The 13,926-nt window shown below is 40.0% G+C and overlaps 1 protein-coding gene across 2 annotated transcripts in view; it reads left to right on the forward strand.

Annotated features, from left to right (window-relative positions):
* LOC121632106 (growth arrest-specific protein 7-like) overlaps window positions 1–13,926 on the forward strand; it is an 83,569-nt gene that overhangs the window by 26,044 nt on the left and 43,599 nt on the right. For both annotated transcript variants that reach the window (XM_041973295.1, XM_041973296.1), the window contains one exon: window positions 1,257–1,374. In XM_041973295.1, the coding sequence (XP_041829229.1) occupies window positions 1,257–1,374 (118 nt within the window). The remainder of the gene's footprint in view (window positions 1–1,256; window positions 1,375–13,926) is intronic.

Below are 13,926 nucleotides of genomic sequence, written 5' to 3' on the forward strand. Positions count from 1 at the left end.
ACTGTCTGGAATCGCTCTAATTTCCTCAGTACAACAGGCCCACTGCATATTCCAAGAGAAAGCTTTGAAGTTTTCATGTAGAAGTTATGAGCATATGCGAGTGATGTATGCATAAAATATGAGGTTCAAGTAAAGGGATTTTTTTATTTTGTGTCTCTGCTTCTTTATCTGTCTATTGCCTTCAAACACACTGAAACTGACTGTGTAAAAAATTTACAAATATAGAAACAACACAATCTTCTTACACTTTACTGACTTCCTGTTGTACAGGAAATTGTAGAAAGCAGATGTATTTCTTGTGACAACCTCAGTAAAGCTGTGCTACAGATCATATATATACATTATATATATATATATATATATATATATATATATGTGTGTGTGTGTGTGTGTGTGTGTGTGTGTGTGTGTGTGTGTATACATACAGTACTTATAGGTCTTCAACAGTCTGTTTCTTACACATGTGGTCTTGTTATTTGGGTTTGGAAAGGCCAAAAAGACAGAGTAGAACTCCTCCTTCAGCATGTGGGGAAATCCAAACTTTGTGTCTTGTGGTTATTACTCAGAGATTATGTCAGTTTTGTTCGTTAATGCTCTAAAGCTTCTTGTGTTTTTACTCTGTTGGATTAAAGACATATCTATAATAGAGTGCCTGCATTATGTTTCTTTGCACTTCTAAAATGTATCTTGTCATACAGGGTTTGAATATCCCACAGTTCAAGAACTTAACAGATTCTTGAACTGTGGGATATTGGAAGTGGAATTTCATCTGGCTTTTCCGTGTCTCCAACCAGCATCCCCACAATGTGTGACCCAGTCCCAGCCCCATTGTTTTCCTGCTAACCAGAGACAGATGTGTGCAGTTTGCCTACACGCTCTCTCTGGTGTTTCTCAGCTGCTTGTTGTGTGCACATATGCTGACTCTGGAGCTCTGGGTCTCGGCCCAACATGCAGAGACCTGCCAGTTTGTTGTTCTTTGTGTGGCAGCAGCAGGTCAGCCTGCTCCACCATGATGTCATTGGTTGCTAGTTGTGAAATACTTGAGGAAACAAGAACCTTATTAAACTCCTGCACATTTGTTCTGTCTCAGAGGTGTAGACTGATCTTCACTGTCTTTTTGCATTCATCTCTTTATCTTCAGCAGTTGCATCAATAATAAAAGACACCTGGGAAATAAAGCTTAGTCTCAAAGCTAGCATGTAGCTGGTGGGCCCTTTTTGTGATTGTTAACATGAATTGGTTTTCTCTGTTTACAGAGGACAGCATCTCTGAGTCAACTTCCTGTTGAGGACCTTAGAGACCCTCTTCCTCCTCACTGGAAAAGCTATATGTCTCCACAAGGAAGGCAATACTACGTCAACACCACAAATAATGGTAAGACCAACTAAAACAGACTTTGGTTGACACGGTGATTGATTTATTAACTCAAACAAAGCTGTAAACCAGCGGTTTGTGACCAGGCTATCATTCCAGCTTCCGTTCCCTATTGATAGGGGCTGTTGACACCAAGTAAAGTGGATAAAGTTTTTATAAATTTAGCTCCTTTAAAGATGCACAACAGAACTTTTGCAAATGTTCTCAGTGACACTCCCCCTAACAGCGGCTAATGGGACATTGATCTTGCATCATACCTTTTCTCCGAGGTCTCTCCAACCAGGAAAAACCAGTCTTATGTACACTCTTGTCTTATTTCTTGCTCTGTCTCTTTCTTTTCCTCTTCTGATAATGTTCTCTTTGGTTTCTTTGCTGCATCATCTACGGTGTGCGTTTAAAATGATTGTGTGCTGATAGCTGCCTGCTAGCATGTCACGCAGTGTGTGAAACAAAACTTGGCTGCATCCTCACGCGGCTCCGTGCGGTTTCTCAGCCTTGAGATACTGCTGGGCAGCGACGGCTCCAGAAATGCACATAATACATGTCACTGTGCCATCAAACGAGCCAGGAAGAGTTTTAAGGTCGGTGAGTTACATAGTGAGACTTTAAGTTTACACGACACTGTTTCCACAAAAACGCAAATATTTTTCCTTTGCATGTTTAAAAAAAAAATGAAATAAAAGAATTTAGCGTAATGAAAACTCTGTCCGTGCAGGAGAAAACGCAAAGCAGACCAGAAATGATGTAGTGCGCATGCCAGGCCTCTAGTGGGCAGTGAAACTTTGTAACGACACACTCGTGTACAGCATCCTCATAAGACTGCAAAATACAACACAACGGAAGCGCTACGTGTCATCCGCGAGTCATCTGGCGTATGCAACCGCTGCGTCTTCGCTGACGGCATCAACACTCCACCAGAAACAGGTTTTGTGCGAGTAGAGGCAAAAACATGACATGGACGTCTGCCATTGTTGTTGTGCTTTTTGTGGGTTAAGCAGGGTCTGAGTGCTCAAGTGCAAGATGAAATGCTGTACATCATCATTCCCAAAGATTCCACGTCCGGTTTATACTGACGCCTTGCATTGTCAAAAAATTTCACCTTGACTACTACTCCTTTCCGAGTGGAAACGTTTAACATATATTTGTTCTGACAAACAGAATTCATTTCAATTATTTCAATACAATTCATTCAATAAATTGGTTCTGGAGCCTAGTGTTTTTGGTTAAACATATTTCTATCAGAACTTTACCGTCAATGTCTGACTGTGAGACATTTCTCTCAGCCAGAGCCACATATAATCCAACACCTCTGTATGTTTTGGTTGTGTTTACCCACAATACCCTTTGTGTTGCAGTTTGCTTGCTGTATTTGGTTCACTTGAAGCTAACCTTTGTAGGTGGACCAGAGTTCACTTCTTTGATCTGCATCAATTTTTTCATTCACAACCCCCTAAACAAACCAGACCTTCCGAGGAAACAAAGCCACCCACAGAAGCCGAAGTACTTCCACATGCTAGCTTTTAATGCGGAAGGTAGATCCCATGGTCAGCTGTTACGTGCACGCCACAGACAGTTCTGATGCTGCATATCTGCAATTTCTAGATCCTACTTTTGTAATCCTCAACATAGTGTTATTAACAGTTAAAGAATCAATATCTTAACATCTGTTCATTGATTCAGAATCGTCCACATTGTGATGCATCTTAAAAATGACTTCTTCCTTCACCTTTACTTAAGTTAATATTTATTTCTTTATTTGTTTTTAATGTTGAAATCCTCAAAACATTACTCCACCATAGCATATTAAATAGTTAATGTGCTAATGTTAGTCTAATGCAGATAGAGAGCTGAAAATCTCAAGTAGAAATCTCAAGAGTCTAAATTTATTTTTTTATAAATAGCCAGATCAGCTCATATCAATATTCTTCAGATAGCAACCAGAGCTTCATTTAGTGTTAGTTAAATGTTTACTCAGTATCCAGGGTTAGTGATGGTACCAGAGAGAGACGGCATTTATCGAAGCCTAGGGCTGATGCTGCTGATAGTGCCTTGTTTCTATGAACACAGTCACCACCCACACACATATTATCAGGGAGACAGTTTAATACTTCTCTCTGTTTTGCAGACATTGCAGCTTTGCCTGCTTTTACTGTCCCTGAGTGACCGCATTGTAAAACCTGACTGATGATACTAATATCTGGACTTGGCAACTTTTGTGTGCTTTTGGCTTGACAATGTAATAAAGGTGAGAATTAAATAGAACGCAGCGCCCACCAGTCAGACTCCGGTGCGAACCAAACAAGCACACTCTGATCCACTTGAAAACTGGGGGTCTCAGTTAGCTTGGAAGTAAGCTCTGGTGCTCAGACAGTGCAAGAGCAAACAGACCATCAAGTTAACCCAGTGGTTGATCCCCCATACGGGGGCCCAAAATCATGATGGGGGGGCACAGCGAGGCTAAAAACTTTTAGCACCACTGACATGGTTTTAACTACAGTTAACAAAGTAGCAGCCAATAAACTGAGTCATTTCTTCATATTTTTCTTTGTAAGGGGTGCATGTGCTTGGGTTAGTGGAGGTTGGGCAAAGAGTGATGAGATGTAGGACGTGGTGTGGTGTAGAACATGATGTGGTGTAGGACATGATCTGATATAGGACATGATGTCATGTAGACATGATGTGGTGTAGGGCATGATGTGGTGTAGGACATGATGTGATGTAGGGCATGATGTGGTGTAGAACATGATGTGGTGTAGGACATGATATGATATAGGACATGATGTCATGTAGACATGATGTGGTGTAGGACATGATGTGGTGTAGGACATGATGTGATGTAGGACATGATGTGGTGTAGGACAGGATGTGGTGTAGGACATGACGTGATGTAGGACATGATGTGGTGTAGAACATGATGTGGTGTAGGACATGATATGATATAGGACATGATGTCATGTAGACATGATGTGGTGTAGGACATGATGTGATGTAGGACATGATGTGGTGTAGGACAGGATGTGGTGTAGGACATGATGTGATGAAGGACATGATGTGGTGTAGGACATGATATGATATAGGACATGATGTCATGTAGACATGATGTGGTGTAGGACAGAGGTCCCCAACCCTGGTCCTCAAGGCCCACTATCCTGCAGGTCTTAGATGTCTCCCTGCTGCAACACACCTGATTCAAATTAAACGGCTCTCTGACAGGCTCTGCACAAGTCTGCAACTGAGCCATTCATTTGAATCAGGTGTGTTGCAGCAGGGAGACATCTAAGACCTGCAGGATAGTGGGCCTTGAGGACCAGGGTTGGGGACCTCTGGTGTAGGACATGATGTGGTGTAGGACATGATATGATGTAGGACATGATGTGATGTAGGACATGATGTGGTGTAGGACATGATGTGGTGTAGGACATGATATGATATAGAACATGATATGATATAGGACATGATGTGGTGTAGGACATGATGTGGTGTAGGACATGATGTGATGAAGGACATCATGTGGTGTAGGACATGATATGATATAGGACATGATGTCATGTAGACATGATGTGATGTAGGACATCATGTGGTGTAGGACATGTTATGATATAGGACATGTTATGATATAGGACATGATGTGGTGTAGGACATGATGTGATGTAGGAGATGTTATGATATAGTACATGATGTGATGTAGGACATGTTATGATATAGGACATGATGTGGTGTACGACATGATGTGATGTAGGACATGTTATGATATAGTATATGATGTGATGTAGGACATGTTATGATACAGGACATGATGTGATGTAGGACATGATGTGGTGTAGGACAGGATGTAGTGTAGGACATGATGTGATGAAGGACATCATGTGGTGTAGGACATGATATGATATAGGACATGATGTCATGTAGACATGATGTGGTGTAGGACATGATATGATGTAGGACATGATATGGTGTAGGACATGATGTGATGTAGGACATGATGTGGTGTAGGACATGTCATGATATAGGACGTGATGTGATGTAGGACATGTTATGATATAGGACATAATGTGGTGTAGGGCATGTTATGATATAGGACATGATGTGGTGTAGGACATGTTATGATATAGGACATGTTATGATATAGGACATGATGTGGTGTAGGACATGATGTGGTGTAGGACATGTTATGATATAGGACATGTTATGATATAGGACATGATGTGATGAAGGACATGATGTGGTGTAGGACATGATATGATATAGGACATGATGTCATGTAGACATGATGTGGTGTAGGACATAATGTGGTGTAGGACATGATGTGGTGTAGGACAGGATGTGGTGTAGGACATGATGTGATATAGGACATGTTATGATATAGGACATGATGTGGTGTAGGACATGATGTGGTGTAGGACATGTTATGATATAGGACATGTTATGATATAGGACATGATGTGATGAAGGACATCATGTGGTGTAGGACATGATATGATATAGGACATGATGTCATGTAGACATGATGTGATGTAGGACAGGATGTGGTGTAGGACATGTTATGATATAGGACATGTTATGATATAGGACATGATGTGGTGTAGGACATGATGTGATGTAGGAGATGTTATGATATAGTACATGATGTGATGTAGGACATGTTATGATATAGGACATGATGTGGTGTAGGACATGATGTGATGTAGGACATGTTATGATATAGTACATGATGTGATGTAGGACATGTTATGATATAGGACATGATGTGATGTAGGACAGGATGTAGTGTAGGACATGATGTGATGAAGGACATCATGTGGTGTAGGACATGATATGATATAGGACATGATGTCATGTAGACATGATGTGGTGTAGGACATGATATGATGTAGGACATGATGTGGTGTAGGACATGATGTGATGTAGGACATGTTATGATATAGGACATGATGTGGTGTAGGACATGTTATGATATAGGACATGATGTGGTGTAGGACATGATGTGATGTAGGACATGATGTGGTGTAGGACATGTCATGATATAGGACGTGATGTGATGTAGGACATGTTATGATATAGGACATAATGTGGTGTAGGGCATGTTATGATATAGGACATGATGTGGTGTAGGACATGTTATGATATAGGACATGTTATGATATAGGACATGATGTGGTGTAGAACATGATGTGGTGTAGGACATGTTATGATATAGGACATGTTATGATATAGGGCATGATGTGGTGTAAGACATGATGTGGTGTAGGACATGATGTGGTGTAGGACATGTTATGATATAGGACATGTTATGATATAGGACATGATGTGGTGTAGGACATGATGTGGTGTAGGACATGTTTTGATATAGGACATGATGTGATGTAGGACATCATGTGGTGTAGGACATGTTATGATATAGGACATGTTATGATATAGGACATGTTATGATATAGGACATGCTGTCGTGTAGGACATGATGTGGTGTAGGACATGTTATGATGTAGGACATGATATGGTGTAGGACATGATGTGGTGTAGGACATGTTTTGATATAGGACATGATGTGATGTAGGACATCATGTGGTGTAGGACATGTTATGATATAGGACATGTTATGATATAGGACATGATGTGGTGTAGGATGCGATGTGGTGTAGGACATGATGTGGTGTAGGATATGATGTGATGTAGGACATCATCCGGTGTAGGACATGCTTGATAATTTGCTTCCACTCATGCTGGACAGATTCTGGTGAAAACATAATAGTTAAAACAGAAATCCCAAGACTGATAAATTAAATTTCCATTGTTTACATGCGGCGAACAAGCTGGTTTCAGTTCTGGCCAATCAATGAGCCAAATATTATTCTTCTTTCTTCTTTGTCAGCGGTCATATTGGGGAATATTAGCAAGCAGCTGTTGTAACTACATGACATGGTCTAGACGACTTGATCCGCTTCAGTAGCGCACTGTGTTAGCAAACCAAACACAGATGAGAAAAGTTCTCTCCACCCAGTCAAACTGAGTCAGCCCCGGACTATCCTGGTGTGAGGGCACTCTTAGTGTTGAAAGCTGTCTCTTACCACAGATTCGTGGACAGAGCTGAAAACAGAGTTGTATTTAATTGTCACACTAGGAAACATTAAGAGCTGTTCTGCAAAGTCATTCTGTGAAACCCTCGCAAATGTGCTTCATTCGGGCTAACAATTTAACAACACCAAAGGGGTTGGAGGTATTCAGTGAATGGTTGACTAGTATTTATTTATTTATTTATTTTTGCTATTTTTGCATCTTTATTTAATATCTCCTTATCTGAAGGACCCATTTTTAGGACATTATATGGAACCAATACTACTTTCTAAACTGAAATACATCAAAAAAGGATGAGGTGTTACTCTGGCTTGCAGTTGAAATATCAACTTTAGAGAAGAAGCATGTTACAGGAAAAACTATTGCTATCAACAGCTTCACGTCATTTTGTTTCTCTTTTCACGCTAATGGCTTTCTCAGTCCAAATGTATCATGGGTAATGATGTTTTCATAACAAAAGCATCTGAGCTTATAAAACTTATTTAAAATTCTGAAATACAATATTTTACTCATGAAATCATATTCAAATTAAATCCTTTTAAAACCTTTGACTTAACATATTAATAAATTAACTTATAAGTCACAACAGCATTTGCTTTACAATCAGCTTCCAGGTCACATAGCAACACGACAGCATTCATGTTTTACTCTGAATAAATTCTAGAGTTTGATCAACCTCAGTTAGCCGATCTAAACTCTGTTTTCAGTGGATGGTTTGCAGTAAATCTGCTGTATTAATCTGTGGTAGACCCAGAGGTTGGAGACGATACTTGTTCATCTTCTTCGGTGGTACTGCAATAGCTGGAAAGATGGACATGTAGCACCGTGTCCAGCTCCACTCATACCCACCCCTCTGTTTTCTCCTGTCCTGGTATTCCTTCTTCGTTTTCTTAAGCCTATTGATCATTCAGTCATTTTTTTTAAACTTTATTGAAGAATAAGTAATACTGGGGTCTGGGTTTAAGGTGAACCCAGCCTTTGCCCACTGATGCTGTTTGTGAAGAAGAACCGCTGTGTTTTGGTTCTGAGAACTGACTTTTCAGGATCCGAACCAACTTCCTTTTTGTCTGAATGCATTGGCTGGCTCCGATTTAGGTTTAGGAACCGGCACTGAGATGCAACCCTGCCAGTGTAGAAGAACTTAATGAGTTCACTGGACTCCAACGGCCTCCACAGCAACCAGATCTCAGTCCAGTAGAGCAGCTTTGGGATGTGGTGGAACGGGAGATTCTCATCATGGATGCAGCCGACAAACCTGCAGCAACTGTGTGATGCTGTCATGTCAATATGGAGAAAACCTCTGAGGAAGGTTTCCACCACCTTGTTCAATCTAGGACACCACAAATTAAAGCAGTTCTGGAGGAAAAAGAGGTCCAACCTGGTACTGGGAATTTGGATCTGAGAACAGAGTTTATGTCTTTCACTTTGAATCCTTTCGAGTGAACTTACCTAAATGGAAATAGCTTGTTGTGAAATGTTTCACCTCTCCCCTGGTCCTTTAATTTCTAAGTCACATCCGAGTACCAGTCGCAGTTCTTGCATTCACTTCAGTAAACATGTGCACCTGTTTCCCTCAGACAACTGGAATCATGGCCTTGCAGTCAGTTCTGAGTGTAAGCAGCTTCACATCGGGGCTCTTCACATCATGTATGTCTCTGATGGTTGCAGCGGTCAACTTGTGGCCATGAGAGATGAGAGAGGGGATCTAAAATTAGCTGGGGGCTCCACCCAGACACGAGACCAAGCCAGTCGCTCCTCCTCTACCTCCATTCCTTCTCTATCAAAAAGCTGCAAACAGGATTTGTGAGACTCTTCTGACTGAGTTGAATCTGTCACCATCAGATGCATTAATAATGAAAACGTAGACTCTGTGTTACTCCAGTGAGATCGCTTGTCTTGTTTTCTTCTAGGTGTGTTTGGAGGTTCAAAAAAGTGACAAGAGTGGCATCCTTGAACAAAAGAGTCCCAAAGAGATTAAAATTTCATACATTTTTGCACACTTCAACAGGAGCTGTGTGATGGCTCATAAAGAAATTAGCATAGTTGCTATGGTGTCATAAAATTAGCCTCTGATAGCATGGAAAACCCTGCTGGACATATTTTTCTGTCTTCACTGCAATGACTGCCAGATCAAAGCTAAGTCTGAACACACACAGTGTGTGTTTCAGATCTCCACCACAGCATTTGTTTCCGAACACACCCATCTGATAACCTTTCTCATCAAACAATCGATATTTATAGTGGTGCTGCTGTTTTTACTGGACTTTTCTTTTGTTAAGCTAAAGTTCAGCCGCTGTTCTGTGTATGCGTTTTTGTTGTTGGCATCGCCATAGTAACAGAGCAGTGTGCGTGGGCGAGGGCTGTGTGTCCTTGTATTTGTTCTTTTTTTCTAGGTTTTCCTTCCTGTGTTGCAGCAGTTCATCAGTGCAGGGTGCTGTGGTGTGTCAGTGCATGTCCTGGACATGGACAGCACACACACTGTAGATTAACCACACACACAACATCATGTTCCAGGTACCTTTTAATAGACGGTTACATTAAAAAAAGCTTATTAATGTCATAAAATCTGCCCAAAGAGGTTTTTATTCAAACTTAATTAATAGAAAATACACACTGACATCATCAACACAGAATTGTGGGTGAAACTGCAATCTTTGGGTGCACACGTGGACTGTTTGCATTGGTTAACAGTGGCACTCGTCTTTTTAATCTTTGTCTTATACAGAATTTCTGACAAGTATTTTATCTTAAACTCTTCCTCCTCCACCTGAGTCCTCAGCTGCAGCAGCAGCTTCATGATCAACGCACAAAAAGGAAATTAACCAGCAGATTTTCATCCTCCCTTTCAGTGAATATGTTGTATCCCAGAACAGTGAACTTTGCAGAAACTTTTCCAGCTGATGTGCTTCTGGCTGACCGTGGGTTAGATCTAAAGGACAGTTTAGGCTGTATGTGAGCCAAAGTAAAGATGGCTGCATTTACAGCGTGTCAGATCGATGAGTGGGATGATGGTAAGGTGCTACACCTGAGAATTCATGTAGAATGGGTTACTGGCTGCAGGATTTTAAATGAAGCGGTACTAATCTGGATGAAACTCCCATGTACAGACGAAAACATCACTTTCCTCCACCAGGTTGTGATGTTTGTTGTTCTCTCATTATGAATGGGCTCAGTATATTTTGCAACTTTAAATTAATATGTGCATATAATTTTGCAGTTTGTATTTATGAATGAAGTTTTGTCCTGAAAAAAAAAAACCTGCCTGAAAAATTCAAGTTGAATGTGTATGTGTAGAAAAGGATTTGCATGGTTGTGAAAAGATTTCTATTTGAAAAGAAAAATGGAAATGCTTTGGGAAACATCTTTTCACGGGTGCAAAGTGAAAAACTGCGTGCAGGACTCTGAAGTTGCAGATTTTTGTCCCCGTCTCTACACTACTATCTGGTTGGATGTTGACGAATCAAACCAACCAATGAGAGCGCTGATTGCTTCCGGTCTTTTCGCATATATATCTATCTATCTATATATATATATCTATATATATACATATATGGTACATCTAGAGATGGGTAAAATGCAGAGCAAAATCTCCCAGCCAGGATGAATAAAGTAAATATTATTATTGTTATCATTATTATTATTATTTCTTGTAATAAACGTAGATTGTGGTGGACTGCTTTGATTAAAACTCAAAGATAGGAAGTAGCTAATGCAACAGGGACCTGTGTCATATGGCTGTGAATAAAACATAAGCTCTGTCAAAGCTAACTAGGCCATTTCTCCTTCTCTGAATCTAAAAGCTGATGCAGGATTAGTTTGGTTTTCAGACCTGCTGGGGACTTATTTTCAAACACACATTTACTCACACACACCTGTTACAGCTTGGCTGAGTTTAGAGAAAGAAACCAGCATCTTCATCTAAACACGCCGATTCATGTGCAGATCAAACCCTTAGATGCTTCATTCTATTGATCTCATAGATTCACATCATTAAGCTCCATTTAGCCTGAAAGTGGCAGATTAGCTATTCCACAAACTAGTAAATGTGCCTGAACTGAGCCAACGCGAGTTTTCACTCCTTTGTCAAGAATGCGAAGCAAATTTAGGATGACTGACAGCTTTTCAGACATCTGCTGCTCCGTCACAAGGCGTCTGATGAGAATCACTCCTGCTGCTGCTGCATCACTTTTACTGTATCTGGAGGAAGGAGTCTGGCACGTGCCAGCTCTCATTTTCCACTTGTGAAAGAAACTGCTTGACGAAATGATCTCTGATTTGCATTTGCAGATCCAGTTGCTTAGAAACTCAACTTCTTCCACTTTGGGGTAAACATTTAAAAAATATGTCAGATTTCACACCCAACAGCTTGTTATAAATATAAAAAGCTGTTATATTAGACTAGAAATATGGGTTATTTTTTTGTAAGAAGATATTTTTCTGTATTTAGATCTGGTATTACGTACATACAGGACCTGTGAGTACAGCCTCTGGCTGCCGGTTATCCCCTCCATCCGTGTCACTTGAGCTGATGGGCTTGGCTCAGTCTTTTTCCCTGCTAAGCAGTGCCAAACAGAGCAGAGCCAGCCAAAAAACTCTAATTAGATAAGTTCTCCTTACATGTCACTGTCTTCTCTCTACACTCACAGTTAGGAGCGAACTGAGCCCAGTGCTGTGGTGAATGGACATTGGAGAGTATATAAGAGCTATTCTTTATCAGGGTCTTTGTTGGTCAGGCTTTTGTATCATCCAGCCGATAGTTTATAGGTTCATACCAACATTTCTGGAAGTGTAATCAGTTCAAGAATCTGAAAGCATATTTTTTAAATAGGCTTAATGTCCTGCCAGAGTAGGGGTAATGTGACCCATTTATTTTAGAACCAGATGCAGACTCATTCAAGGTTTAGTGTCCACATGTTGGCAGAGGTCCACGCAACATGAGTTTTTTCATCCACCCGTGTCTGCGAGGGCTTTCATGGACCTTTCTGCAGACATTTATGCCCAGTCAGAAAAAAGTGCACAGACAATTTGCTCTGCTAATTGAGAGATGATTTTGTCGGCACAGTCCGTCCGCCCGGCCAACGCAGCATTAAAATGATAAAAGTGGCGTTTACAAAGGTTTTTATTTTTATTTTTTAATATCATTTACAAGTAGACAAAGCTTCAATAAATTATAAAGCATGTGGGGTTACTTTGGCTTGTATTTCAGATCCTCCTCTGGTCAAGGATGTCTACTCCTAGCTTGGTACTATTGGTTTGTCTGTCTGGCTATCAGTCTGTTAGCAACATATCTCAAAAAGTTATGGACAGATTTTGATCAGATTTTCAGGAATAATGGAATAAGGAACAAGTTATTATATTTTGGGGTGATCCAGAACAATGTCTGGACCCAGGACTTTTTTTTAAAGCTTCTCTACTATGTGGCGATAGGGATCATTTTGCCATCACAGCTTCTAACTCTTCAGATAATGCTCAGAACCATTGGCAAATAAGCCCCAACAAAATACAAGATGAAATCATGGAAGATGTTATAATCCGACATTGTTTGACCTGAATTATGGATCTGGTGATCCAGTTGGTTAGAAATATAGGGGTCACTGGGTGGATGGTTGGATCTTTTGGGGTTTATCTCAGGTGACGTTATGGCTTGGCGGAGATTCGCTCCCCGAGTGCTTCTAGTTTTGTTCTGTTTCACTTTACCAGAGTTTGCCTTTGCGTAGGTAATGTTAACATTTTGTACTATGATCTGATAGCGGTTTAGAGTTACAGCCTCTTCATTCCAAAGAGAGATTTATATTCATCCTGGAAGTGTGTGTTTTTATGCAAGCCTGAATTTTTTTTATTTGTAGAATGTTCCATCTTCATTTATCTTCACCAGTAACATATACTAATATTTACACATCTTAACAAATCTTACAAAAGCTCCTTTTACTACAACGTTTGTGGTTGCAAAGATATACTTACATGATTTTCAAAGTGAGGCCTAAAAAATAGGCACAGGGCTTCTAGGGTTGAAGACAGTATGCCATTAAATAAATGCTAGAGTGTCATGTATTATTTAATTTATTTGTTTATAAGTGATTTTATTTGACAGAATTACATTATCTTTTTAGCAAAATCCAAATGTAAAGTTAGTAATATTACAGTGGTTTTAATAGATTACCAGTGATGTTTCTGATACAGAAACCTAAGCCATTTAGGCAATAAATCACTTTTGTTTATTTTAAGACCCACTAGATTTGACACTAGTTGCTCTATTTCTTAAAAAAAATATAAAACAAGTCTGAGGGGATTAGAAAAGCAGAGAAGTCTGATGTTAAAAAATGTATTATTATACTGAGACCATGGGAAAAGAGTGAGCTGCTTGAGTCATGGTATAATATTAATGTTAGCCACCAGAATACCAAGTCTAGCTAAAACATGGAGAAATTTAATCAAACAATTGTCCCCTCGACTAAAAAGAGAATTAAAAAATTAGACTGA

The sequence above is a fragment of the Melanotaenia boesemani genome, chromosome 21 (genome assembly GCF_017639745.1).
Source record: "Melanotaenia boesemani isolate fMelBoe1 chromosome 21, fMelBoe1.pri, whole genome shotgun sequence".
Taxonomy (NCBI): Eukaryota; Metazoa; Chordata; class Actinopteri; order Atheriniformes; family Melanotaeniidae; genus Melanotaenia; species Melanotaenia boesemani.